General features: G+C 31.7%; 1 protein-coding gene across 1 annotated transcript in view; it reads left to right on the plus strand.

Annotated features, from left to right (window-relative positions):
- The window catches only part of LOC111043062 (hemicentin-1-like), a 327805-nt gene that overhangs the window by 294967 nt on the left and 7374 nt on the right, over window positions 1–25464 (plus strand). Inside the window, exons 9-11 of the mRNA XM_022327891.1 lie at window positions 3407–3566; window positions 14548–14841; window positions 18598–18915. Coding sequence (XP_022183583.1) covers window positions 3407–3566; window positions 14548–14841; window positions 18598–18915 — 772 coding nt within the window. The remainder of the gene's footprint in view (window positions 1–3406; window positions 3567–14547; window positions 14842–18597; window positions 18916–25464) is intronic.

The raw sequence follows: 25464 nt of genomic DNA on the forward strand, positions 1-25464 counted from the left end.
ATGTGGTATAATATTAGAGCTAGATACTCCTGTATCCACTCGCTATAAGTCATACCGATAAGAAAATTATTTTATTTTATATTTTTGTTAGACGTATAATCTAAATCAAATTCACTTAATAAGTAAATATGTGATGATAATAATCAATGAATAAAATAGTGTGAAAGAAAAAAACTAATAAAAGCTATAGAATAAAATTATCATTAGTCATTGCTCACTGATAACAATGATAACACTTATAAGTTAATATTATTTATGCACATTTATTGACCAATGTTCTAAGTCATCACGACACTATTTAAGCTTCATAGGTTTACCAGCAATTAATAAAGGTAGAGGATACGTTTCGAATAAGTGGATTAGGATGAAATGGTAAATGATTATGGAATCTTATTTTAGCTTTTCTTTTGGCTTCTTCATATCAGTGATAAGTTAAAAATTAGTAGATTTAGGTGGGATGATATATGAAATTTTTTTTTTTGCTTTTTTTTAGTTTTTCCAAATGCAGGTTTCTTTGTTTTCAGAAATATGTTTTAAATATGTGTGTGTTATTAAGTTGGATCTTAGGGAGGGGTAATATTAATTTTCTAATGGCCATATTCTAAAAAGATAACATTTTATTTGAATTTTATTGTATATATTTTTCCACAACCATTGTGTGTGTGTTTTTTTTATTAAATAAGTAGTAGAGAGTTTTCAGTAAGTACAGAGAGCAAAAGTTTATTTAATCGTAGTCGGAATATGATTAAATGATTGTTTTTTTTTATCTAATACTAACATTAGTAAATTCATAAAAATATTACATTATGTACAATATAAATAGGTATATATTATAATATATAGAGATGAAAATAATGTAGAGTATATTCTTTGCACTTGTGCGTGAATGATGGAAAATAAATAATTTTTTCCCCACAAGTGACAGACTCCACTGTCTACTGATTCGTGTAATATCACCGTCTTTATATCTCACACGAACGTTATATTGCTGAGTGTGATCCGTGGTAGGTAAGTTATACAACACGAATAAACCAAACATTCTATACACGTATTGTTATGCCGGCGGGGATAACAGAACGTGATCACTTGTGTGTCGATGGGGGTAGAACGGCAATGTGTTGTGTACTATTAAATTTTGGATATCTCCAATTTTGCCACTGTTGTTGTTTTTCTTCTGCGCTTGTACTGACTAGTTGTATTTTGTCAGATTATTATTGTTTTTCAAAGAAAATGAAGTGGACCGCAGAGAAACTGTGTCGTATGCGTATGGAGGCGGTGTTGAATGCAGAGGCGTAAAATTTTTTTGCGATTTTAGCGATTTTAAGTAACGACGGCCTCACGAAATTCAATAATGTTGTGTGGGCTCTACCTATGTACAAATCACAATAGAGAATAGATATTAGACCAAGCATATTCAGGATGCCTTCAAAGCAACGATGCGTCTATTATAATTTAAAATATTAATTTTAGACATTTTTAACAACTCTAAAAGACTATATTTTTAAATAGTTTCTTAGATTTTTACCATTCAATTTTAAATATTCGTTGAAATATTAAGGTTCCTTAAAATGTTAATGTAATTATGAAAGTTCGTCGAGTAGTGTCGCAAACTTTTTTTTAAGAATAGAAATACATTTTTCTACTATAATTTTTTGACAGACGAACTTTAAAATGTTTATCTTAAATTCTAAATCGAAATTCAAATGAGCTTTACTTCAAGTTATTAAACTAAAATGCGAGCTGTGTGTAGCTACTACATTCCTACTGGTATTAATGTATTATATAACAGTATAAAATATTATAATATATTACGTTAAATTTAATATAATGCTTACTAAACTATATATTTTTTTAATAGTTACACAATTTTAATGCATTGATCCTAATTAGTAATTATGATATTTTAAAACTATCATAGCCCCGTATTATATATCATCAACTTATATATATATTATAGTATTATAGGTAATATGCTAATAAACCAGTGTTTCATAATATGGAGTGTACCATGATGAATGATGATATTATAAATGTGTGCAGTGAAAATTCAAACTTTTTAATTTTGCCCACAAAGCTATAAAAACAACTAAAAAAATGTAACACAAATACTCGTATATAATGTCACTCTGCTATACTGTAGGTATACAACTGTCCATATATTGTATTTTTAAGATTTTCAAGTTTCTGTAAGAAAATAACTAATAATAACCCTTGTAATAAATTATGAAACTTTAGATTTTTTTCATAACTAAAATTATTTGAAAATTATTATTATTTTTTTTTTTTTTATGAATTTTGTGCAATTAAACTAGATCATTTTAATACTTTTTAATTGCTGTAAGAAAAACTTATGAAGCAAATAATAATGTGTAGAGAGGAAAAAGGTTTGGGGACACTGGCATAGTCTATATTATACGTAATAATTAGAAAGTACTCGTATGAAGCTCGGTTTATATACGTCGAAGTTACAAAAAAAATGATCTCCTTACAAATGGATGGTTAAAAAAGTGTGTTTCTTAATTGAAAACAGTTAATACCATGTATGGTAAGAATACTCGGCTATGTCTAATTATTTGAAATTATGGTTAATTATGACCAGAACTAAAATAAATTCATTATCAGAAGAAAACGATGACGATTATGCTTGGTTATCACCCTGTATATATACTACTCTATAGGTATAATATATGTATATAGAGGGGGGGGGTAGAGAGATGTAACCTAGTGACTTTATAAAACTGTTTGCATTTTCAAACGAGCGGTTTTTATTCAATGGCACTTCAAAGCATGTGTATATAGATAGGTAAAGAAAGTGTAAAAGTGATAAATAAAAAATACACGCAAACCCCGTCTTCTATTATAATTTATTATTGCGAACCCTCCGTTTAATCCCGTATCGTTTTATCTGTTCATTTCTTCTTTAGTAATAATTTAAAAGTTTACAATATTAAGGTGCTAATTTCATTTATAAAAAAAAGTTATCTGGCCTCTGCATTTAGAGGGGCGTCTTCAAAACTAAATATTTAATTAATATTAATTTGGGATTGATAAAAAACGAAAAGTTTGAACACATAAATCACGATGTTTATTAATGTTTATTTGTGCACTATATTGATGTCAATCTATATATTATATGCTATATGCACATTTTATAACGAAATATTAAAAACGTTGCTAAGTTCAAATGTATTTGCGTATCTCGTTGTTTTGTATTAATAGGTATATACGTAATATAATAATATAAATAATATAAATATTATTATAGCAATATTGTGTTTCGTTCTGTTTAAACTAAATATAAAATAAGCATCAGTGACGCTGGTGTTTATAGTCTTACTCGTTTACATAAAATATCAATATAATATTGTTAAAACACGGTGGTAATAATAAATACATTTGTGTTTAGGGTCTCACGTTGAACCTGAACTCGTCAGCGAGAACAATGAAAAGCGACAACAACTTGGTTTTGCAGAGAGTGACCAGACATGTTGCTGGCAGATACGCTTGTCGAGCCACCAATTCCGAAGGAGAATCGTACAGCAACGAACTCAGTCTACGGATTAAATGTAATATATCTATCTATTTATATAATAAATGTATAACAATTAATGTACGTTTGTAGTGGACTTATAGACTTGGAAACAATTTAACCAATTGCCAAAAATGTGTGTACAGGTATTCTTTGAGATTTTTTTTCAACCCATATATTATGTTGCTATAGGGCGGATATCATGGACGTTTTGATTTAGATCATAGAAATCTTAAAAATATTTTATCACAATAGACAGTGTTGTCATTGGTTGAAGAAATAAAAGAAATGTTGATGTAATCTTAATATAAAAATTAATGATATGTTTTGCTAATACAAATTATACAATTACTCAAATAATTTTGACGAACATTTCAGAGTTGTTTTTAGTTATCAGAAAAATGTAAAATTTGTTTGAATCACGTTTCAAAATATATAAAGAGCTCACCACAGGTGCATTGTCAATCTTAGTCAAATTAGGTCACCAAGATAGGTGCACGGACACCGGTTTGCCTGTGAACTAAACACACTAAAACTGAGATACCACTATAACGATATATTTATGACTGTATTCGATCATTTTTTTCCGCTCGAAGTCAGATTAGTTAGTTAAAATTATAAATTATAATACATTTTATACTTATACATACTATTTTATACTATACACGTAATAACATGTAATAATTTATGATATTAAAATCAATACGTACATATAATACGTAACCTGCAGAGTGCTTAGATAAAAGAGAAGTGTATGATTTTATGTTTTGAAATTTACAACTTTTCTGAAAGGTTATGTATTAGTTCGATGCCCAACAGCTACTATTTTTATAATTCAATCAAGAATTCTCCGAATTCTTGATTGAGAATGTGCTTTACTATCGGTGTAAGCGCAATCGTCACGTCATGATCACATTAATTAGATCGTGATTTTGTTGAAAAAAAACCATAGCACGCTACTCCATATTTTTTCTCGGTAAGGAAAATCTATGAATCGCATAAATATGTTTTTGTCAATAAGTAACCATGACAACGAAAACGTTACGCAAAATTGGTAAGTCGGGAAATCAAAATATCTGTAGTCTGTACCCCGCTCAAAAACATATTATTTAGATATGAAAAAATATTAAACAGATTTTATCCTTGAATCGCAAAGGCGATATCATCCTGATCAAATATTTTATAATAATATCATGTTAGTTTAAAAGATTGTCAATTCATGTCAGTGTATATATTATGCTACATTTTATACCCAACAAATTAACGTGTCATTAGTCCCATAACCCTATTGTAATTTGTTGAGGGGAATAAGTATTTTTTGTGTCCCTTTAATTAACCGGCTGAAACTTTACCTACAATATGTGTTATACACCTATAGCATATTTTCATTATAATACAAATAATTAGTCTTTATCCTTATTCAACGTAACGCATCGTTACACGCATCGAACAATATTTTACTCAAGACCGAAGTGTTGTATTAGGTTTGAATATACATTTTTTTTTATATCTACTGACCAACTACACAACTACATACTACTATTTACTACTAAAATCGTATGTACCATATTAAACTAAATATTTAACATCTATTCAGTCGACTGCACTACAATAACATTAGATATTTAGAGATGCATTTTATGTGATTGATTGTTTTAAAATTGTAGGCACACTTCCACGTCGGTATACTTCCAATCCGTGCAGTAGACCATCAACCGACCATCGCCTGTAAAATTGCAATAGCGGAAATCGCTCTGAGTTAGCCAGTGGTCGATCTGAGCACGTGGCGGGCCCTCGAATATACCCACCGACACACCCCCGGAACTGCATACTACTGGGGAACGAATCTTTATCACGCGGAAACGCCGCCCGCTAAAAACAAATTATTTTTTAACTCGTTCCACTTGAGTTATCGTTTCCCCCCGACAAAATGCCCACTATACGTACCCACGCACGCGACATCGCACGCGTGTCCGTTGCTGTGCGCTCGTATGTATATTAAAACAAATGCTCTGACGTTGGCTACCTACTGTATGACTATTTTTGTGGGGTGTGTGTGTGGGTGGGTGCTGGTGTGTATGTGCGAATGCGTGTAGGTGATGCGCGGCCGAGTGCGTACAGTCCTGCGGTAGAACGTGCCGAGGGGATTTTCACGACTTAACCCTTCCCCCCCCCCCGACGTAGTTTTGCCGGTTCCGGTCATACCGACGTTCGGCGCGGGGCGAAGCTTCCCCCGCGTCTGCCCCGGTCACCGTCGTGTTTCCTTTATTGTTACAATAAATAAAAACATTTTTTAACAATAAAATAACCGAACGAAAAAAAAAAATCCCCGTTTCCTTGAGGGGTCACGGCGTGGCAGCGGTGGCGGTTGTGTGTACATTTTACTCCGCCGCCGGATGTACCTAAAACCCATCCGTTTTGTTTTGAATACCACAAACGGGCTACTCGGTGCGCCGGACAATATAATATTTCTGTTATTGTTATACCGTTATTATTATAGTATGCGCTCGTGGCCAAGTAAAAATAGTCATATAATCGATCGCGCTGCGGCTGCCCGGGGTGCATGATAATTTGATAAATATTTCTGTAGTGGCCTGGACAATAATCACTGAATTGTTTCGGTTTTTTTTTCGCGGGACCGTTGACCGTTCTTGGCATTTCAATAAAATTGCGCTGTGCTAAAACACACGCTGTTAACATTAAGCCTTGGTCGAGTCGTCTGCAGTGCAAATCGAAGTGACGTGTATATATTTCTAGACGTCAACAAGTCAAGTCCTGGTGTATGCTATCGGTCCGTATAATACGTCTATGCTCGCTCGGTACCTGTCCCACCTCTCTCGTAAGTGGGCGTTGGCCGAGAGAATTGACTGAATCGTTCTATATTCGTGTCTTTATAAGAGGAGGCTGATGGGGAGTAGGAACGGGCCTCGTCGGTGCATTGTAGTAATAATTGTTATTTTGCAATTGCGATTTCTGCTACCATCCCAAAGTTATACAATAACACAATGGAATACTATTATAATTTACAACGAATATCCAACTGGAAATAGTGTAATGTAGGCAATACATACCACCAGAAAACTTGTGGTGTCGGGAACATTATCAATATACTACGATCACTAAAAACGAAGACGAGGAACCCGGTTTGAATAGAATATAGATTGTTCAATTGCCAGAGTCACCACATGAGTGATAATGGGAGACGACCGGTGCCAGTGCGCAGTGACATACTATCCATGGTGACTCGGCATAAGGGTAAGATCTGGTTTGTAGTATAATAAACAGTGCGGGATTGGCCGATAGCCGGTGTGTTCTGAGGAGCGCCAAGATGATAGGTCTGTGCGATGAGTGTTACGGACAATTGTGGCTAGTGACCGGAGGAAAAAGAAAAATACTGTCTTATAAATTAATAATAGTTGAAATTTAGCTGATACGTTTCGGGACGTACTAGATGATCGGTGTCTAGTATTAATGAAGTCCGGATGAACAGTGAATCACTGGTCAAGTCTCATTTCATACAGATCATAGCCGTTTAGTGTCAAGTGGACATTTTTTCTAGAGTATAATAAAAATGTTAAGACCTTACCTGTATATATATACCCTTGTATGATGTTCCGATTGTCGACACTTAGTAGCCTCTATTAGGATTGGCTCCGTCTAATGGTCGAAATATGACTTCGTTGAATATAAAAAAGTATACTGAACCATTGTTCGGTCATACTACAATATTATTATACTATAGCTGAGACTCCAGCGTAGATTTACCTACAGTGAAATGATTCAGTCCTTTGGCATTTCATACTTTTATAGTGGGTAAATTATTATTATTTCGACTTGACTACGATGCAGCAATATTGCAAACAATACTTATCCGTGTACAACAATATTATATATCATAACCCGATGATTACGATTGGGTATTGATGTGTATTCACTATTCAGTGCGTGTGATGAACGATGTGTGGACAAATTAGTTTGTGAAAAAAAATATTATTAATATTATTGTTATACTTTCAATTGTACCAGCTTACCTTATGACGGCATCATAATAATTTATTACTGAAGAGGTTGATTTGGGTCGATGTGTTTTTTCTTCACAGACGTTTCACGCGCTGCAATGTGATCACACACGACATTTGCAATTCGCGTATTTCGAATCGGCGAGACGAATACCACCTACCGGAAACCTCCATCCGTCCAGAATTTGGTCCAAATACAACACACAATACATATTATTTTATAATTCGCACACGATGTGTGCATGTACGACATTTAACGGGTTTTATTTTTCCGGGGAATACCGCAATATCCGGTAGTCGTCGGCGTACCACATTCAATATACCCACACTAGCGAGCCAGGATTTTCCAATAACGCGTCCACTGCAACTCCGTGGACGTGTCTCAACAATTAATGTGTGCGTGAAATAATGAATCGTTTTCGGAAGGGGTCCCATCCATCAATTAAGGACGGACCATTTCCGCGGTCGGCGCTGTGGTATTTACGTACCAACATAATATGTACACGCACCCACACTTACCTACCGATGTACACATACCTAGCTACCAAAAAGAACCCCGTCTCCCACCTGCACACTGTTCTTTTCGGCACCCACCAGCGGCACTTATTTAATAATGTCATGTATACCTACCCATATGCACTCTTCGACGTGAATTTTGTTATTCACGCATTTTATATGAGCAGCGACTGCCAAAGCATGTAAGCGCGTGTTGCGTACACCGCGGTGAAAATCAGATACAAAAAACAAAAAAAACAAAGAGAGACAGGGAGAGACGACATCGTGTAAAATGTAAATGCGTTTTCTCGAACTCGTGTGTGAGGGTGTAACACGGGGGAAAAGCCTATTTCTATAGATAAGCGGGTCGAATGTTTGGAATGAAAAATGTACAGGCGTAATATAATATTATTACCATATTGTGGAACGGTGGCGGCCACCGACTATATAATAATATATCTGTACGAAACGATCCCTTTCTCTCTCGTACTCTATCTCTTGTCGTCGTATGAAAATAACGTCGATGTATATAAGATACGCAGTGTGTGTGTGTGTGTGTGTGTGTTGTGCGTTATTCCATTACTACGATTAAATCTTAAAAAGTAACGTGTACGTAATAATACGACTGTATACAAAAATTATACAGTTTAAGTCGTATTATACGTTTTACGAAGTACTGTAATAAGTTAAGTCTTTATAATGTAATAGTGTAGAGCGAAGGATTAACTGTACTGCAGTCGTTTTAAAATAATGGAATCATACAATTCAAAAGAAAACCATGAATATTGTTATAATATTATTTATTGTTTGTGAAATGAATTGGTCGAATGACGCTCAATTTTTTTTTAGGATATCGAAAACTTATTAAGATTTGATGACATTTCGTTTTGTTTCGTTTCTAATATCATCTGAAATCAGAAAGTTACACAATATAATGTTACGCGATAATAATAATTTAATATATATAAATGCTCACAAAAAAAAGGACTGAAACTGCTCTTTCTAATAGATAGTGTTATTAAAACTCCCGGCATGACATTTATCATGCCATTAGTGTTTATTTGTTTTTATTTTATTTTACTGTAAGGTTTCAATTTAATGTACCACGCGACCGTTGCTTTATGACCGGAATAAAATAAATACACTTAATTGTGTGTAGTGTATTGTGTTCACGACTTAGGTATCTATCCCACCGCCGTTGCACTATAATAATAATAATAATGAAATAATAATAATAATACTAATAATTTACACTCGTCCGAAACCTTTTGTTTAAATCTCCGGGGGTTTCTTTGTGTAACGACGTGGTTGAAAGTTATGTACACTGAGGCTATTGGGCATTGATACTATTACAACATGAACACTCTGTATATTATGCGCTATAAGGGCAATAACGAAAAAAAAAAATGAGGAAGTGTGTGACTTGTGGTGTCTAGAGTGGTCACTGTAATAGATGTGTTATATTTGAATTCAAAGGTCTAAAATCATTGTATACGAAAAACGGTTCTGAACGAAGACGGTAGTCAGCCTGACATTACAAAGTACCTAGGTATATTTTCTGATATTATTATGATTAAACTATTAAAGTTACTTATTTTACTATTAGGCATAGGCAGAGGTTCAATTCATTTTTGCCGAAAAAATTGCGTTGGTGAATGTCATTATTGTATGTATAAAATATAATAATATACTATATACCTACTCTAAGAATTTCAACGCTGTTTTTTTTTTTTTTTTAATTACCACTTTAAACTATTTATGAGGAACCTTTTTCATTACATTTTCAAGTTTTTTGACAGAGTGAAATTTTTCTTATCGACAATAATTTAAAAAACAACTAATACAAATAGACATTTTTATATTCCTCTAATTATTTCAATACGATTCAAAATATTTTGAGAATCGTATAATGTATAGAAAATGTTGATATAAACATTCAATAGAAATTGCATGTACCTAAGTTTTTTAGAGTTACACCAACTCGTTTTGTCGAAATCTGATTTTGAGCAAAAATTTTTTTTTTGTTTTTTCCGGTACTTATGAAAACTACGGGGAATTTTAACTTTCCGAATAAAACAAAAAAATTCACATACCACCAGAAAAAATATTGAAATTTTAAATCGAAGCATTATTTCGACAAGTTATCGTGTACACAGACACAAAAAAATAAAATAAAATTCTTATAAAAAAACACACATCATTGTAAAATACATTCATCGCTCCGCAGTGAATCTAAAACTCTATATTTAATATTATATTTGTACATATGTGTTCATATTATAACTTCTACTAGTTAGGCGTTGAAAATCGGAATTGAATATCCTCAAGGAATCACACACACACAAAACCTTCAAATTTTTACGCGATTCAATGATATATTAAAATACCTAAAATATTAGGTTTATATGTATTACGTAGGTACACAATATTATGCATAAAACCGAATGGAGTACCGTTTTCCGACGTATGATCGATCGCGCAAAAAATGCAATAAATGATTTATTGCCATTATGAGTATTTTTGTTGTTAAAACACAAAAATATATAGTTATCTATATTTTTACTTATGCGTATAATAACGCCTCTCTCCGTATAAAACCGTATAAATATTTAGCGGAATTGTTGCGTAAAAATCTAACAGTTACGAATATTATATTATATTGTCAGTCGTTGTCACGATTCAACTTGAAATATCACATTGACTTCGGTGCAATCGTTCGCCTTATCATATTATTATTACATTGAATTATCGTGAACACGTACACACATGGGATATATACTCAGATTTTAACTTGCCTTGTTATCATAATATCATACACACAAAACAAAGTTTTAATATCCCGAATTTCGCATTAGTACAGAAAATGATATCTTGGTAGGTATGCTATTATACCCGACCACATTATTTTTTTTTTTTGCTGTTTAAAACGTAACGACACAGCGTCTTACTGTAGTGAAATTTGACTTTTTTGTGCTCGAAGCGTTTTTACCATCTGGATTACATTTATAAAATGTATTTGCTATATTAATATAACATGCTAGCCTCGGTTTGTCTTATAAATGCATTGCTCTAAAACACCATATTGTGTTTGAGTAAGTATTGCGAGTCAAAGTTGCTAACATTTTATTTTTGCATTGAAAACAGTTTTCTCAGAAAATACAGTCGAAACAAAAATAACGAACACCAGTCAGAGTCAGTTGTTATAAAATGCTTGTCACGAAGTTTTAAAAGTATTTACGTTATTTCTATCATTCTATACCTATTTATGTTTTTATACCTATATTTTTACTTTTTTGTTTTAGCGTTGTTATAATATTATGTTATACTATAGTATCATAATTTGTTTTACTTTTTAACTGAAATGTTATGCAATATCTGAAAACGTTTATACTAAACATTATTGTTACTATATATTATACAGAGCACGATTCACTGATCATGCTTGTCCTCATTTTATCGTTTGATAACGAATTTATTCAAATTCTGCCTGCGGAATGTGTAAGTAGGTACACTAATTAAATACCTGCAATGTTTTTAACTACATATTTAGATTCTTTATAACATATAATAATGAGTATGCATAATAAGACCAATAACTATACGTACACAATATTATTATTATAAAATTAAAAACTAATCATCTTCATTGTACATTTATAAGTAAATATTTGTAGATTCTGAGCAGAGCGGTCATAGTAAACAATGACGTATGTTTGTTTTTTTTATGTCTGTGTATATGATAACTATTGGAAATAATGCTTCGATTTTCAATCTCGGCATCTTTTCCGGTCGTAAAATAAATATAGTTGGTGCGTTCAGAAGGTTAAAATTTAAAATTCTCAGTGGTTTTCATGAGTGGCTTGCAAAACGGGAATATATATATATTTAATAATAATGTATTTAAATCGAAATTCAAATGAGTAGATAATTTTTGAGTTACTATAATAATTCTATGATTGCACAACATGTATATAAAAACGAACTTTTAAAGATAATGGCCCTCACAAATGATTTTACAAAAATAAAAAATATAATATGTAATATTAGAATTAGTATTTGTTATACTGTGACAATTAAAAATATGTATAACATGTTGATAGATTAATATTATTTATTTTATTTGTAAAATCATCATTATAGCCCCCATAACTTCAAACCTATTAGATAATACGGGATCTATTGTCCTAAGTACACAAATTTAAATAACGCAAATTGTACTCGTTATAATTTCGATTCAGATATGTACATCCATGTATTTCCAAGAAAGTCATCCGCTTAACAGTTACAAGAAAAACATAATTTTAATGTTAAGAACGATCCTTAAATAGTATAAATCTAAATATTTGAAAGTATGAATAAATAATAAGTATATTTATTCGTGGAAATTCTAAACATAACTACTTGAATAAATTCATTGTTCGATGAAAAAATGTGGATGAGTATGCTTCGTAAATCATTCTGTACAAGTGTATATTTATATGCATATATTTATATTATATATTATATATTTATATATATATATATATATATATTGACACTGATAGGAAATGTAATAGCATCAAGTAATATAGTGTGTCAAATAATAATAAATTGTAATTTGAGCTGTTACGAGATTGAAATAATATTGACTTGGCGTCATAAAACGTGAAAGCGAATCTACACTCACCAGCAGATTGGGTGTGCATAAAACAAATACACCCTAATTAAATTCCAATTCGTAGCTTTATAAATATATATATATAATACGTTTATTTTACACTATCTCCGTACCTTCGTCAACATATCCTCGTAGTTTGTGTTTTGTTGTTTGGAGAAATGTACATTAAACATAAGTGCGTTCACAAAAATAAAATAAAATCGTGGTTGACACAAAATCGAATGGTGTTGTAATTCACAGCATTCCAACATTTCCCGAACGACTACAGTGATTTTGGTTTGAAATTTCTCAACACCAACAACAGTACAGCACACGATACAATAACGGTATTGGGAAAAGTATTCAATAACAAATTATCCTACACTAAAACATCCAAAGTCAAAATATTCAATGGATACAAAATTTAGCATCAAATAATCTACAGATCGATAAAAATATCCAAATTAAAAAAAAGGAGGAAGAGCATATAATATTCGGAAAAAAAATTATAATTTTTACATTATTTTAATGAATTATAAATAATTAATGAAAGCTTAAATTAAAAAAAAAACCCCCCCAATTGTAATTTTTAATGATTGCTATTAAAGATAGCTCGAAATGTTGGATCCGAAAAGAAAAAAAAAATATTTAAAGAGTGGAAGAAAAGCACTCACATCACAGCACACAAATCTACTATCTTTAGACTTACTTACTTTCCATCGAAAATAGATGTAGGATCAGTTGAATATGACCTGATAAATACCAAAATATATGATTTAAAAAACACAAAATACAATAAAATATTAATCAAAAAAAATTCAAGGTGACAATAAATCGTAAAAGACAATTAGTGTTTCTAATAAAAAAAGTAATCTAATTTGACATACTATACCATATTAATATTATACTAACACTATACTTATACCATACTAATTGGACTATAATTCATTTTAGATATATTTAATAGCGTAAATAGCAATCTAATTTTGTAGTTCATTAATATTGTTTTTAAGTGTCTAAGACATTGGAATTCGCACTTTGTATAAAAGAAGCACTTACTACTAACTTATGTGTCTAAATATTATTAAAATACTATTAAAACTTGAAAAACACAACTCGCATTTGACTTAATTTTAAAACCAAATTTATATCTTATACTTCCATTGTTTGAAGCGTAGGTATGTAAACACTACAGATCCAAGCTCTTATATCCTTGATTATAAAAAAAAACACTCTTTTTTTGTCTGAAAATCATATTATGTCGACTAGTTATAGGCAGCTTTACCTCGTTCAGGAGGAAATTTCAAAATTTAAATGGTCATATCGTGTTCATATCGCTTATGTCTTCAGCAAATAATACTAAACGATCCGAGGGGAAATAGATGATGAGTGTTACTCGTTTATTTTGTACTTAAATTTAAAAACTATGATAAGCAGCGATCTATTAAAGAAGCACGACATCATGTGTAAATCAAATATTCTGCTTGTACCAAAAAAAAAAGGCATACAGCCTCTATTTCTTTGCACTCGTGTGAGTAAATATCGCATTTTCCGAAAATTAAAAAATATGTAATTCTTTAGTGACCAGAGGAACACTAACGCGTGTGCGTTTGAAATCCGAAATCTTGCAAGTAACTAGTATACACCACATCGCTCTCTATTCTACCGTGTTTCCTTTTACATGTTGATAGCGTAATTTAAATATTCTTACCAGACCTTTAATCTGTGACATCTGAGTGTGCGGCTATTTTCTCGTTATTTGATCGAAAAAATATGTAGTACGTCGTTTTAACACATACAACATAATAATAGTATTTATAATACCATACACAAATCGCAATTTTTTAATTTTGATTGTGCCTCCACAGATGCACCAGGCTGCAAGACGGACCGGGTGATGGTGATCGGCGCCTCTCGCGGAGAGAGCATGGACGTGCCGTGCGAGGTGGACGCCGACCCACCTGCCAAGGGGTTCAGGTGGAAGTTCAACAACTCGGGTGAGACGATAGACATCGGCCCTGAACGGTACATATCCAACGGCACGGCCAGCGTGCTCAGGTACACACCCGTCGCCGACCTAGACTACGGCACCCTGTCCTGTTGGGCAATGAACGGGGTCGGCCACCAGTCCGTGCCCTGCCTATTCCAAATGGTGGCCGCCGGTAAGCACTCCAATCTATTTTTATGTCTTGAAATATCTTATTTATATTATATTGGTATATAAATAGTTTAAGCGATCAAATACCAAAACGTACTGAACTTTCTGAAATTTAGAAACGCACATTTTTAATTTTTTTTTTTATTAGTAGAATTAAGACAATTTTTTACGGAGTGGCTAAAATATCGATTTAGACATTGTTTTCTTAACCGTTGGAAAGTTTTAAGTTTAAGTTTTAAAAATGTGTAAAATACTTAACTTGAATAATTGTTCAACTATTTATTTGGCGAGCAGATTGTAAACGGGGTTTGAATTGCTTTTTAGAATTTTTTCATAGTAGGTATATAAAAATATACGAAAATAACTCAAAAAGCGAACTGTACCAAACCACGTCATCTAAAGAATTTGCTTACAATTTATATATTGTATCATATTGTGTATATATATTATGTTATAACATTTTTTCCTTATTAAATAGTTGCTGCCTTTCCTTAAAATTCCAAATGCTAAAATTATAACCATGCATAGCAATGAGCAACGATATCGACTATCATTTATTATTATTTCGTTGAATTTGAATTATTTCATGCATTTTTGAGCTGAACTATCGGTGGTCTCGGAATCATTAACGCTGTTTTATATTTATCGAATATTATAATATTTAACTTGGCGTTAAGATTTTATTTTAGATTTTTTAAATTTTTTAAAAATAATATAAGTAATTTCGATTTGCAATAAAATATCAATTAATTTTTTCATGCTATTTTTTTGTTCGTCCTTCGTGTCATTTTCTAATCTATTTTTCTTGTTTTTTCCTATATTTAATACCAATTATTTTCCAATTTAATAGATAATATTGTTGATCGAGTTCAATATTTTTTCGATACGATATGGGTAATATTTATACGATATCGATATCCGAAATTGCATCGTTGCCTATTACTAAATTGGTATGACTTTTTTTGAAACGTCCAATTATGCAACGAAAAATAAATACGGTGTAAAGATTATAAAAAATATATGTATTCATAATAAAGGTATTTTTCTATTATAAGACCGCAAATCAATTATAACCCAGCCATTAATTATATATATTTTTTACAACTTGCTGTTAAACATTATACATGTTTTAAGCGAACTATACATTGATTACATAATAGTGTACCATATTAGTTATTATTGTGGACATATGTGCAAAAAAACAGTTTATACAGTTATAATAATTTATGTAAATACGAGTATAAGCAGTATGTACCAAGCATAATAAGTTCTCCTCTTTTTTTCACCTCCAATTAAGTGGATTAAACTTTGTGTATTAAGAGCTATAGGTCTATGGTATTAAGTTCGAAGATCTGTAGGGGTTATAGTAGGTAAAATTCAAGTAACTAACAAATCCATCAATATTAATAATTTGTAAAAATGTTCCAAGTTTAATGTACTCATTTACTTTATTCGATTCAACATTACAACTTGTTTTATATTTTTTTAATATCATTTTTAAGGGCGACTATCCTTAGTACAAACATTTTAATAAACACAATTTATGAATACATAATATATTATTATGAAGCTACAATTTATATTATAATCATATATGAGACTATAACTTGTTTGTTATTGAAATATATTTTGTACCTACATATAAATTTCCAACCCCATTTACACCGACATCGCAGTTTCAAGCGGAACACGATGACAAGACTTATTTTTAAATATCATATTATTTTCTCGAGCTGCCTTCATAGGAGTAAGGTACTCTTTACTTTTTTGAGTCAAAGGAATGTAATTTTACTCAGATTCGAATTAATTTTTATACCTACCTGCTTTTTATTACATATTATACAGACGTATATTGTAATAACGTTACGTTTACAGTAAACATCATATGCGTGAAGTCACGCAACTATTGCGCGTTTAGGACATTTAGGCAAAAACATGATACATACGTAATAGTTATATTATTATGTACTCCTTGACAAAAAAAAAAAAACAAACAACAAATGGCTGTACATAATAATATATAATAGTGATACCAACATAGTTATTGAATACTGTACCGAAAAACCTTCAACGATTTGTTTTTGTTTTTATTTACGTCGGTATAAGACCGTTCAAGTTTTTCTTAATGAAAAATAAATGGGAAACAGTAAAATATTAATAACAAAAGTTTCTAGTGTACGACACGGAACACGGATCGATTAAAAACACCAACAATGTAATTTAACTCGTTTTTTTTTTTTACCAGTTATATTAAAAAAACATTTTGTTTCCGTTATAATTATTAAGCTTTTGTAGAAAAAAAAATGGTTTTCACCTACAACCTTGTACATCATGTTTTTATTGTTGTTGTATTTTGTTTAAAACGATATTATACAAGTGATGCCTTATGTTATTATTACTAAAATGATATCATCAGCTCTACCACGTGGCACGCGATATGGGTACGTGATTATTATATACCGTGACAAAACTCCAATGCTATCAAAATATAATATTGAGTAATAGTATAAGGTGTGCGGTCTACCGTAATTGTTTCTGTAAAGCATGACAAACTCAAATCTTTTATGTAAAATATATGATCATCTATAATCTTTATGTGTATAATATAATCTTTTAATAAAAACAAATAATACTGTAAATATTAATGAAAAAACTTATTTTTATTATTTTGAAATGTTTTTTATAAGGCATAGGTACCATTAAAATGAGTTATATTTTAACATAATATCATATTATAAAGCTGGTATTTTTAGCATATACATAAAACAAAACCTTAAAATTGTCAAAAATTATTAAAAATAATAAAAACCTACTTTCAAATATAGCTTAGCACATTTACATATAACGTGTTTGGTATAACCCCACAGGTGTATGTATTAATATGATTTTCGTTTTTTTTTTTTTTTTGAGGGGGCATCGTTTTAAATAATAATTTTTAATAATCGTTTGTATTATCTCCATAGATACAATTAGTGTGGGTCCAAGCTCACTCTCAAATATATAAAATTATAAAGCATGATAAAAGTCATTCGAAATGTTTTCTTCGATGAAACAAACAATTGCTTAAGAACGAGCTTACTGCAACACTGTTTCTCTAACAGCAATTATTAATATTGAGTGACATGAAATTTTGCCGAATTATTACATTATGGCGATGTATTGAAAACAAACCATTCGTAATAAAATAAAATTAGAATTTCTTAATTAAAATGTTATATTCTAGAGGTTTTTTAATAATTCTAAGATCTGAAGCGTATATAATAATATAATGTATGAGTAATTACATTTTAATATTTATTTACATTAAAAATCTTGAAAGCGTGGCGGTACTCGATGGGGATGGTATCATATTATGTAAATAAAAAATACTTATTATAAAAACCATTCATAAACTATGCAAACTTATAATATACGGTGTAAGTGTAAGGACATTTTCTCGCAGATTCCCCGAAAAAATGTATGATAATTCGTAAATACATTTGATATTAGTTGCACATATTAATATGAGCTGCAATTTGCACGCAGTTCATCCACTACGCCATCAAAAAGATGGTCATTAATTATTCACAAGTAAAAAATTGAATTGCAGTTTTGTCCCAAGTTTTTTATTTTGCTTGAAGTGTGTGATTTTAGATAACTCTGCAGTAGTGCAATACTGCATAAACTGTAAGCACGTGTAAGCATCGGCTAGGAGTTAGCATTGAATTTGAATTAAATTTAAAATGATCCATAATAATATTTTGTCAATCCACCGGTGCAGGTAAACCGCAGTCGGTGCACAACTGCACTGTCCGGAACAACACCGACGGCGCGGTGGACGTGCAATGCGAACCGGGCTACGACGGCGGCCTGCAGCAGGTGTTCGTGCTGGAGGTGTTCTCCGAGAACCTGGACAGCCAGGCAGACGGCGAGACGCTGTACCGGAACTTGACGGACCGGACGTCACCGCGCTTTTCGCTGGGCAAGGTCGGGCTGGGCGTGCTCTACACGGCTCGCATGTACGCGGCCAACGCCAAGGGCAAGTCCACCGCTGTCACTCTGCCCAGATTTTCGTTTCCCAGCTCCGAGAACCAAATGGGTGAGTACAACGGTCCTGCTTATCGTGACCTTTGGTCCTGGAGTTTTTCCCTGTTTGCCTGTATGTATTGCATGATACGTTACAGTTCAAACTGGTTTTGACAAAAGTCAATCGACTGTTTTCAGTACCTACAATAGTGATAACGTTTTATAGCTGTTCGAGTGTTTTAATTGACACAAATAACCAGCTTTGTCAAAAACTAAAAAAAAAAAAAGGTAAAAATTCTTCCTAAAAACTCGTTATTTCTAAAAATATGTGTTCACTGACCTCAGATGAAAACCTCGTGAACCGCGAGTCGACGAAGACCTCTGATAATATATTCATTGCCGGATTTGGACAAAAGATGAGCTGCTCTGGAGAAAGTAGGACTTACGTTTGACTTAGGCTCCTAAAATTATTAAATTCTTTTCTCAAATTCCATGTTTGACTTATAATTTTGTTTTATAGTTTGTAACATGTAAGGGTGATTTTTTTTGTTATTTTTAAAATTATTTAAACATACAATATACAGTTGTCTCATCCAATACGACGTACTTATTACAGATTTAACAATCAAAAACATATTCAATACATTTCAAAAATATAATATTTATTATTGGTAAAAACGATGTTTTATTGAAATGTATAACTGACTTATGAGAGTCGGTCCTGCGATCGAGTATAATAACAAAAAATATATACATATACAATTCATTTTAATAATATGTTTTTGTCACCCAAATTAAAAACTTGTAATATTAATTGTTTAAATTGGTTTTGCAATTTGATTGGCAGTTATATGTTAAACTGTTAAAGTATACTTGATTAGTTGTCGTTGGACTACTTAATATGATTTTAATTTACATTATTATCGTGTATACCGATATTGTTATTATAGCATAATACCTATATAAAATGTCGTATTATAAATCGTATTTGTTTCTCAAGTAGTCATTACAAATTCTACACAGACCACAGTATCGTAATCGTTCTAACCAGTATATGTTGTAGTGTACATGGGATTATAAAAACCATTCTTCTTGGACGAAGAATAGAAAATTGACTCCCCATTAGATGATGATTTATTTTTTTCATTTTTCGTAGTGTTCATCGATTGTATTTTTATATAAAACCGGAGTACATTTTGGTAAATTCATTGAGATTCAATGCAGCACAATAATTGACTTCATTATTATGTGACGTTTCCAGTTGTTTCCTCAAATATGATGGAAACAATATCAATTCGTATTAAATCCATCTAACTAACTTAGATTATCTATTACGATACAATTGTCATACAACTCTAAGATTTCTGACACCAGATCCCATCGTAGCAGTCACTCAATAATATGTCTAAATTAAACCTGGTGTATATACTATATAGGGATTATAACTATAGGTACGTATTACGCTTCCTGTATCATATATTATGTATCTATATTCTATAACCATATTTAAACTTTGATAATTGTCATTAGTATTCGTGAATAACTTTCCAAATTGTCATTCTTCTATGGAACTTAAAGTGTTCATAAATAAAATAAATTTGAAATTTTATTTACGACGCTTAAAAATCAAAAAAAAAAAATTATTTTCTCTGTTGTGGCTTTTGTGTCTGCTAATTATATATTAGTATGTGAATAAATAATGCAATGCATTTTTAAAACAACTGGTGATATTATGTCAGATGAATCAAGATATACAAAAATAAGAATAATTATGAAGTATGAAGGTGAATTAAGGAGAACTCAAAAAATATTGGATAAAAATTATAATTATATCTCCAACGAAGAATTTAAACACGCCTTTAACATACCTATTATTAAAAGAAATTATTACATCTTTTGATAATATAATAGAGAAAGAGGTGTTTTGGAATGTAAGTTTGGAGTGTATTAATCACTATATGAGTAGAGAACTGAAAGATAACTTTTTAGTATTTACATACTATACACATAATTACGCTGTACGTTATAGTACAAATTTTAGAGGATAATTTGTAATATTTTTACAACGTGACAAATGTTACAAATTCTCTTATAATATTGAATTAGAATGTTATTAATACAATGCGCGGTCTTGGAAAAATATTATATCATCTCAATAATAGCTAATAAGTAATACTAAGCTAGATGATAATTTATCATTATTTTTCATTTGAATTATATCCCTGTTTGTAATTTTTGTTATTTGTTTGAAAAAAATAACATGCGATATTAGTGACTGGTGATATTTTCTAAACGTGTTCGTTGTGTTCTACGTTAAATTAATATACAAAATATTTTTAATGTGAAAAAATACCGCTAAAGATGTCTTGATCATAATTTATTGATTTTTTTAGATTCGTGGTTAGTATGTGCTGCAGGTAAAATGGAATTTGAATGGTTTTTAAATTGAACACTTGATGTCGAAAACTCCCAAAAGAGTATTTTTCTATATCTTAATGCTATCACTACTTTCCTGTAGCTTTCCTGTGTTAATATTTGAATGACAGATGACTAGACAAAGTGACACCTAAATCCGCAGCTGGATCTATTCTTGAAAGTAGTATGCCAACAGTAATGTAATGAAAAACAATTGATTTTCATCAGCTACTACGTGAAAAAGACATTTGCAAACACTTTGATACATTTAACTCTGAAATACTATTGTAAAATAACTTTACAAAAAGGATAGAATGTCAATGTACAAAATAATATGTATATCTAGGCCATAAATATTCATGGTATGGTATGGTATAAGCATGAGTAATATATTAAGGAAAATGCTTCAAATCGTCAGTGAATAATGTCGAAGAAAGTATTATGCACGCATGTCCTACATTATAATATATAACTTATACATTATGTTTATATTCGACGACCTTAAGTTAGGTTATAACGATTTATATACAATATTGTAATAATATAAAATTTTGTAGTCCTTCTCTGTAATAATAATATTATACTACACAGATAGACGATATACTGTTTTAATAATAAATTATTGACGTATTTGGCCGACGTGATGTAGTCCGTGAGTTCGAGAACTGTATGTAGTATTTTCTGTAAATGTCCGCCTCCGCCGTCTCGAGCAGTCTCGGGTTTGATATGTCGACAAGCGCTGCTCTATTTCCAGTACATAATAAAATTGTAAACCAAAATCGATACACCGAAGTGTTTGAAAAAAAACAACCTCACCTGGCTAAGACTCTCAGCTAGTGTTCTTGTTTTCGTTGTTTAATTATCGCATTTAACGACATAATTAACCTAATTTTTATGGCTCAACATACGTTGTTGTCGTCGGCCCGAGAGCGCAAGCGCAAGAATACCCTAACATTCATATTTTTGGTGCAATTAAGGTGGGGTAAAAGGTTTTTCCTTACGATTTTCGTTCGTGTGGCATCGGGTTCACGGCCATACCCGATCCTGACAAAAATAATAATTTTATTTCGGATCATTGATTTTCAAAAGATATCTACGTCATCATTGTTAGATAAGTCAATTAAAAATCAGATTTTCCTGCACTCCAATCACTTTTCTACATTTTTATTTTTTTTTTATGCCAAAGTATTATTGTTTTATCACCAAGTGACAAAAATATAAACAACCTAATGGATACCAAATGTTTGAAGTTCAATGACGATTTTTCATTACATCACGTAATACGTTTAATATTATTGTTATAACTTTAACGTAGAGATATATTATAAGTAAAATTATACACATATTTATTCAATATCGTGTAGTGATTGCAGTAAAAATCCATATGATTCATTGACGTATATTATTGTGGTAAAAATAATGCGATGCTAAACAACGCATACGAATAATGAAGATTTACCTCAAACAACAATAAATGCTAAAAATTATTTTAAAAAAACATACAATTGATGTGAGATGACTACCATATTGGCTCTCATTGTGAACGCGTGTTGTGTGTGTAGACAACTGCACAATATTTTCTATTTTTTTTACATTTGTCATGATCAATGATATTCCCTACGGTATTAATTGTCGATTCATTAAAACAACTAACAATATGAACTTACAACCATAAAACTTTAAAGTATAAAGGTAGGTATAGGTACATACTGAGCCATTGAGGGTGATGTGTTTAAAATATGTTTAGAGCGAATGTGTAAAGAACGCATTTCGTCCTGGATGTTTCTCGTAAACTCATTAATTTTCTTGACGACGGTAAAACACGGCCGTGACCAACCATTTACCGTATCAAACATCTAATAATGCATGTAACGTTTTTGGGCGTATTTAATAAAAAAAACCAAAAATGTTATTTCCGATAAGCCACAGAAGGGCGAAATCCGTATTATAAACTGCTTTATTGCGCGCTGCATTGACGGGTGCTCGCACTCGTTAAATAATTCAGGTCCGCCGCAGAGGTCAGCGTAATGGAAAAAAAAATCCGTTGGCTTAACTTGAATAACGGTTGAGCGTACCTGCCTATATACACAATATTATATTATATATATATATATAAAGTGTCTGACGAAATGACTCTGAAAGGTGTTGTGGTAACCGAAGCCCTTTCCGTGTGTGTATGTGTGTGCGCGCGGGCGCGTCTCCGAGAAAAGGATTAATTGAAACTTTCAAGATGCTGTGCAGGCACAAAGGAATCATATTACAAGTCATAGTAGTAGTATGATACTTTCGTCGACTCCATATTTACCTCACTGGTCTTTTCTATGGGAGGTGTGGCGTGTGTATTATATATAGTATACCTATAGTTGGTCGGCGGTGGTGGTGGTAACGCCGAGAAGACGCTATATTATTATTATTATGTGGGTACGCGAACTCGGAGAGAGGGGAAACAAAATGAATAACTGAAAAGAAGTCTGCGTTGGGAGCTCGTGTAATACACAAACACACACACACATATATATAATCTATATATAAAGTGCACTAATCTTTCAACGCCAGGACTTTTCAAAACCAATGTGTTCATTAAAATTTTAAAAAAAAAATACGACGGTGGTCCATACAGCTCCCCACCATTTTTAATCTAAAATGAAGACATTTCACATACAGAATATTGAATTTTTTAATATTATTATTATATCATTATTGTTTGATAAACTATTTTTGATAGGACTTTTTTGTAGACTTATGTGAGGCGAGTCGTCACACGTATAGTAAAATTAAAATATGTATATATGTCGTTTAGTTTTTGAATCCGATGTGTATATGTTGGTTACGACGCGTGTTTTAAACCAGCCATAATATATATATATATATATATATACATAAGGTAGCTTTACGTTATTCAAATTTCTCCCGACGACGACGTTTAAATGCCATTCTATAGTAGTTGAAAATTCAATTTTACCGCATTGTACACTACGAGGAAATACTATTGTTATGTGCACGTCAGTGCTTTTTTTCCTTAAGAAAAATCGCATTACCTACCTACGGTTTTTCTAAGGATTCGCGTGAATATTTTAAGCCAGAGTACATAAATGCTAGTATAATATGCGAATAGTATATAATATGATGTACCCTATATTAAACTGTCCACGGGTCATGCGGCACTCTACTGTTTAATTATTAACTGTATCCCTTTTCCTTCTTAATAAAGTCGCAATAATGTTTTCTTCCCTGGCCATTTTTTTTTTTTTGCAGATTTCGACAGGCCCAAAGTGTATGTAAAATTTCACGGATATCGTTGTGTGTGTGTGTGTGTGTGTGCGTGTGCGCGCTCGTTCGTCCCGCGGCGACTTGCGAAGAACGTTTAATAAAATATTTATAACGAGCGCGCGCGGCGCATATTAAACGAAAAACGACACACAATTCTCTTTCGGCGGTGGTGCGCGCGAAGGAACTTTCAGCAAGCTTATTATTCATAATTAAATTCAATCTTGTCGAGTTTTCCAGCGGATCGTCATCGTTGTAATTTTCGACTTACCTGTGCCGCAGCAGTGCTTCACGCACACGCGACCTCCACCCCCACGTCGCAACACCCCGCCGAGTCCGTCTTAGCCCACGTCTTTAATTTATTGCAAACTAATGTCACAAATATAACGGAGATGAGGCACGTATAACTTGTCAAGTGTACGAGATCCTCACAAAGTAAACTTTAATTAGCTATAAAGTATGATTGGTTGAAACATTATACAGCCTCGCAAAACCCTCATCGAAAATCTTCAGATATATACAGAAAATATGTGCACACGTACTCTGCACATCGTGACGTACTGAAAGTAATGACAAGTATTATACCATGGTTTGGGTGTATAATAATAATATTATATTATAACTGCAGCTCGTGTCGTTCGTCCAATATCAAAAATATATTTTATTTTACTTACATTTTAGTCACCTTTAATGGACTTTGTGGTGTTTTTCAATCACGCGTAAGACCTTCTAAAACATAAAGTTAAAGGTGACACTATGCACAATAATTCTATTTTAATCTCAAAAGACGCAGTTAAATAATATATTATCATATTTTTGTTAAGAAAACGTATACAGACGTTAACATTTAGGCACTCTTTATTTGTAATTTATTTTTAAAATTGTTTTACGAAACAAATAACACAACAATACTCACTTGGAAATGGCACTAAATATTGTT

This window comes from Myzus persicae, unplaced genomic scaffold (assembly GCF_001856785.1).
Source record: "Myzus persicae strain clone G006 unplaced genomic scaffold, MPER_G0061.0, whole genome shotgun sequence".
In the NCBI taxonomy this organism is placed as follows: domain Eukaryota; kingdom Metazoa; phylum Arthropoda; class Insecta; order Hemiptera; family Aphididae; genus Myzus; species Myzus persicae.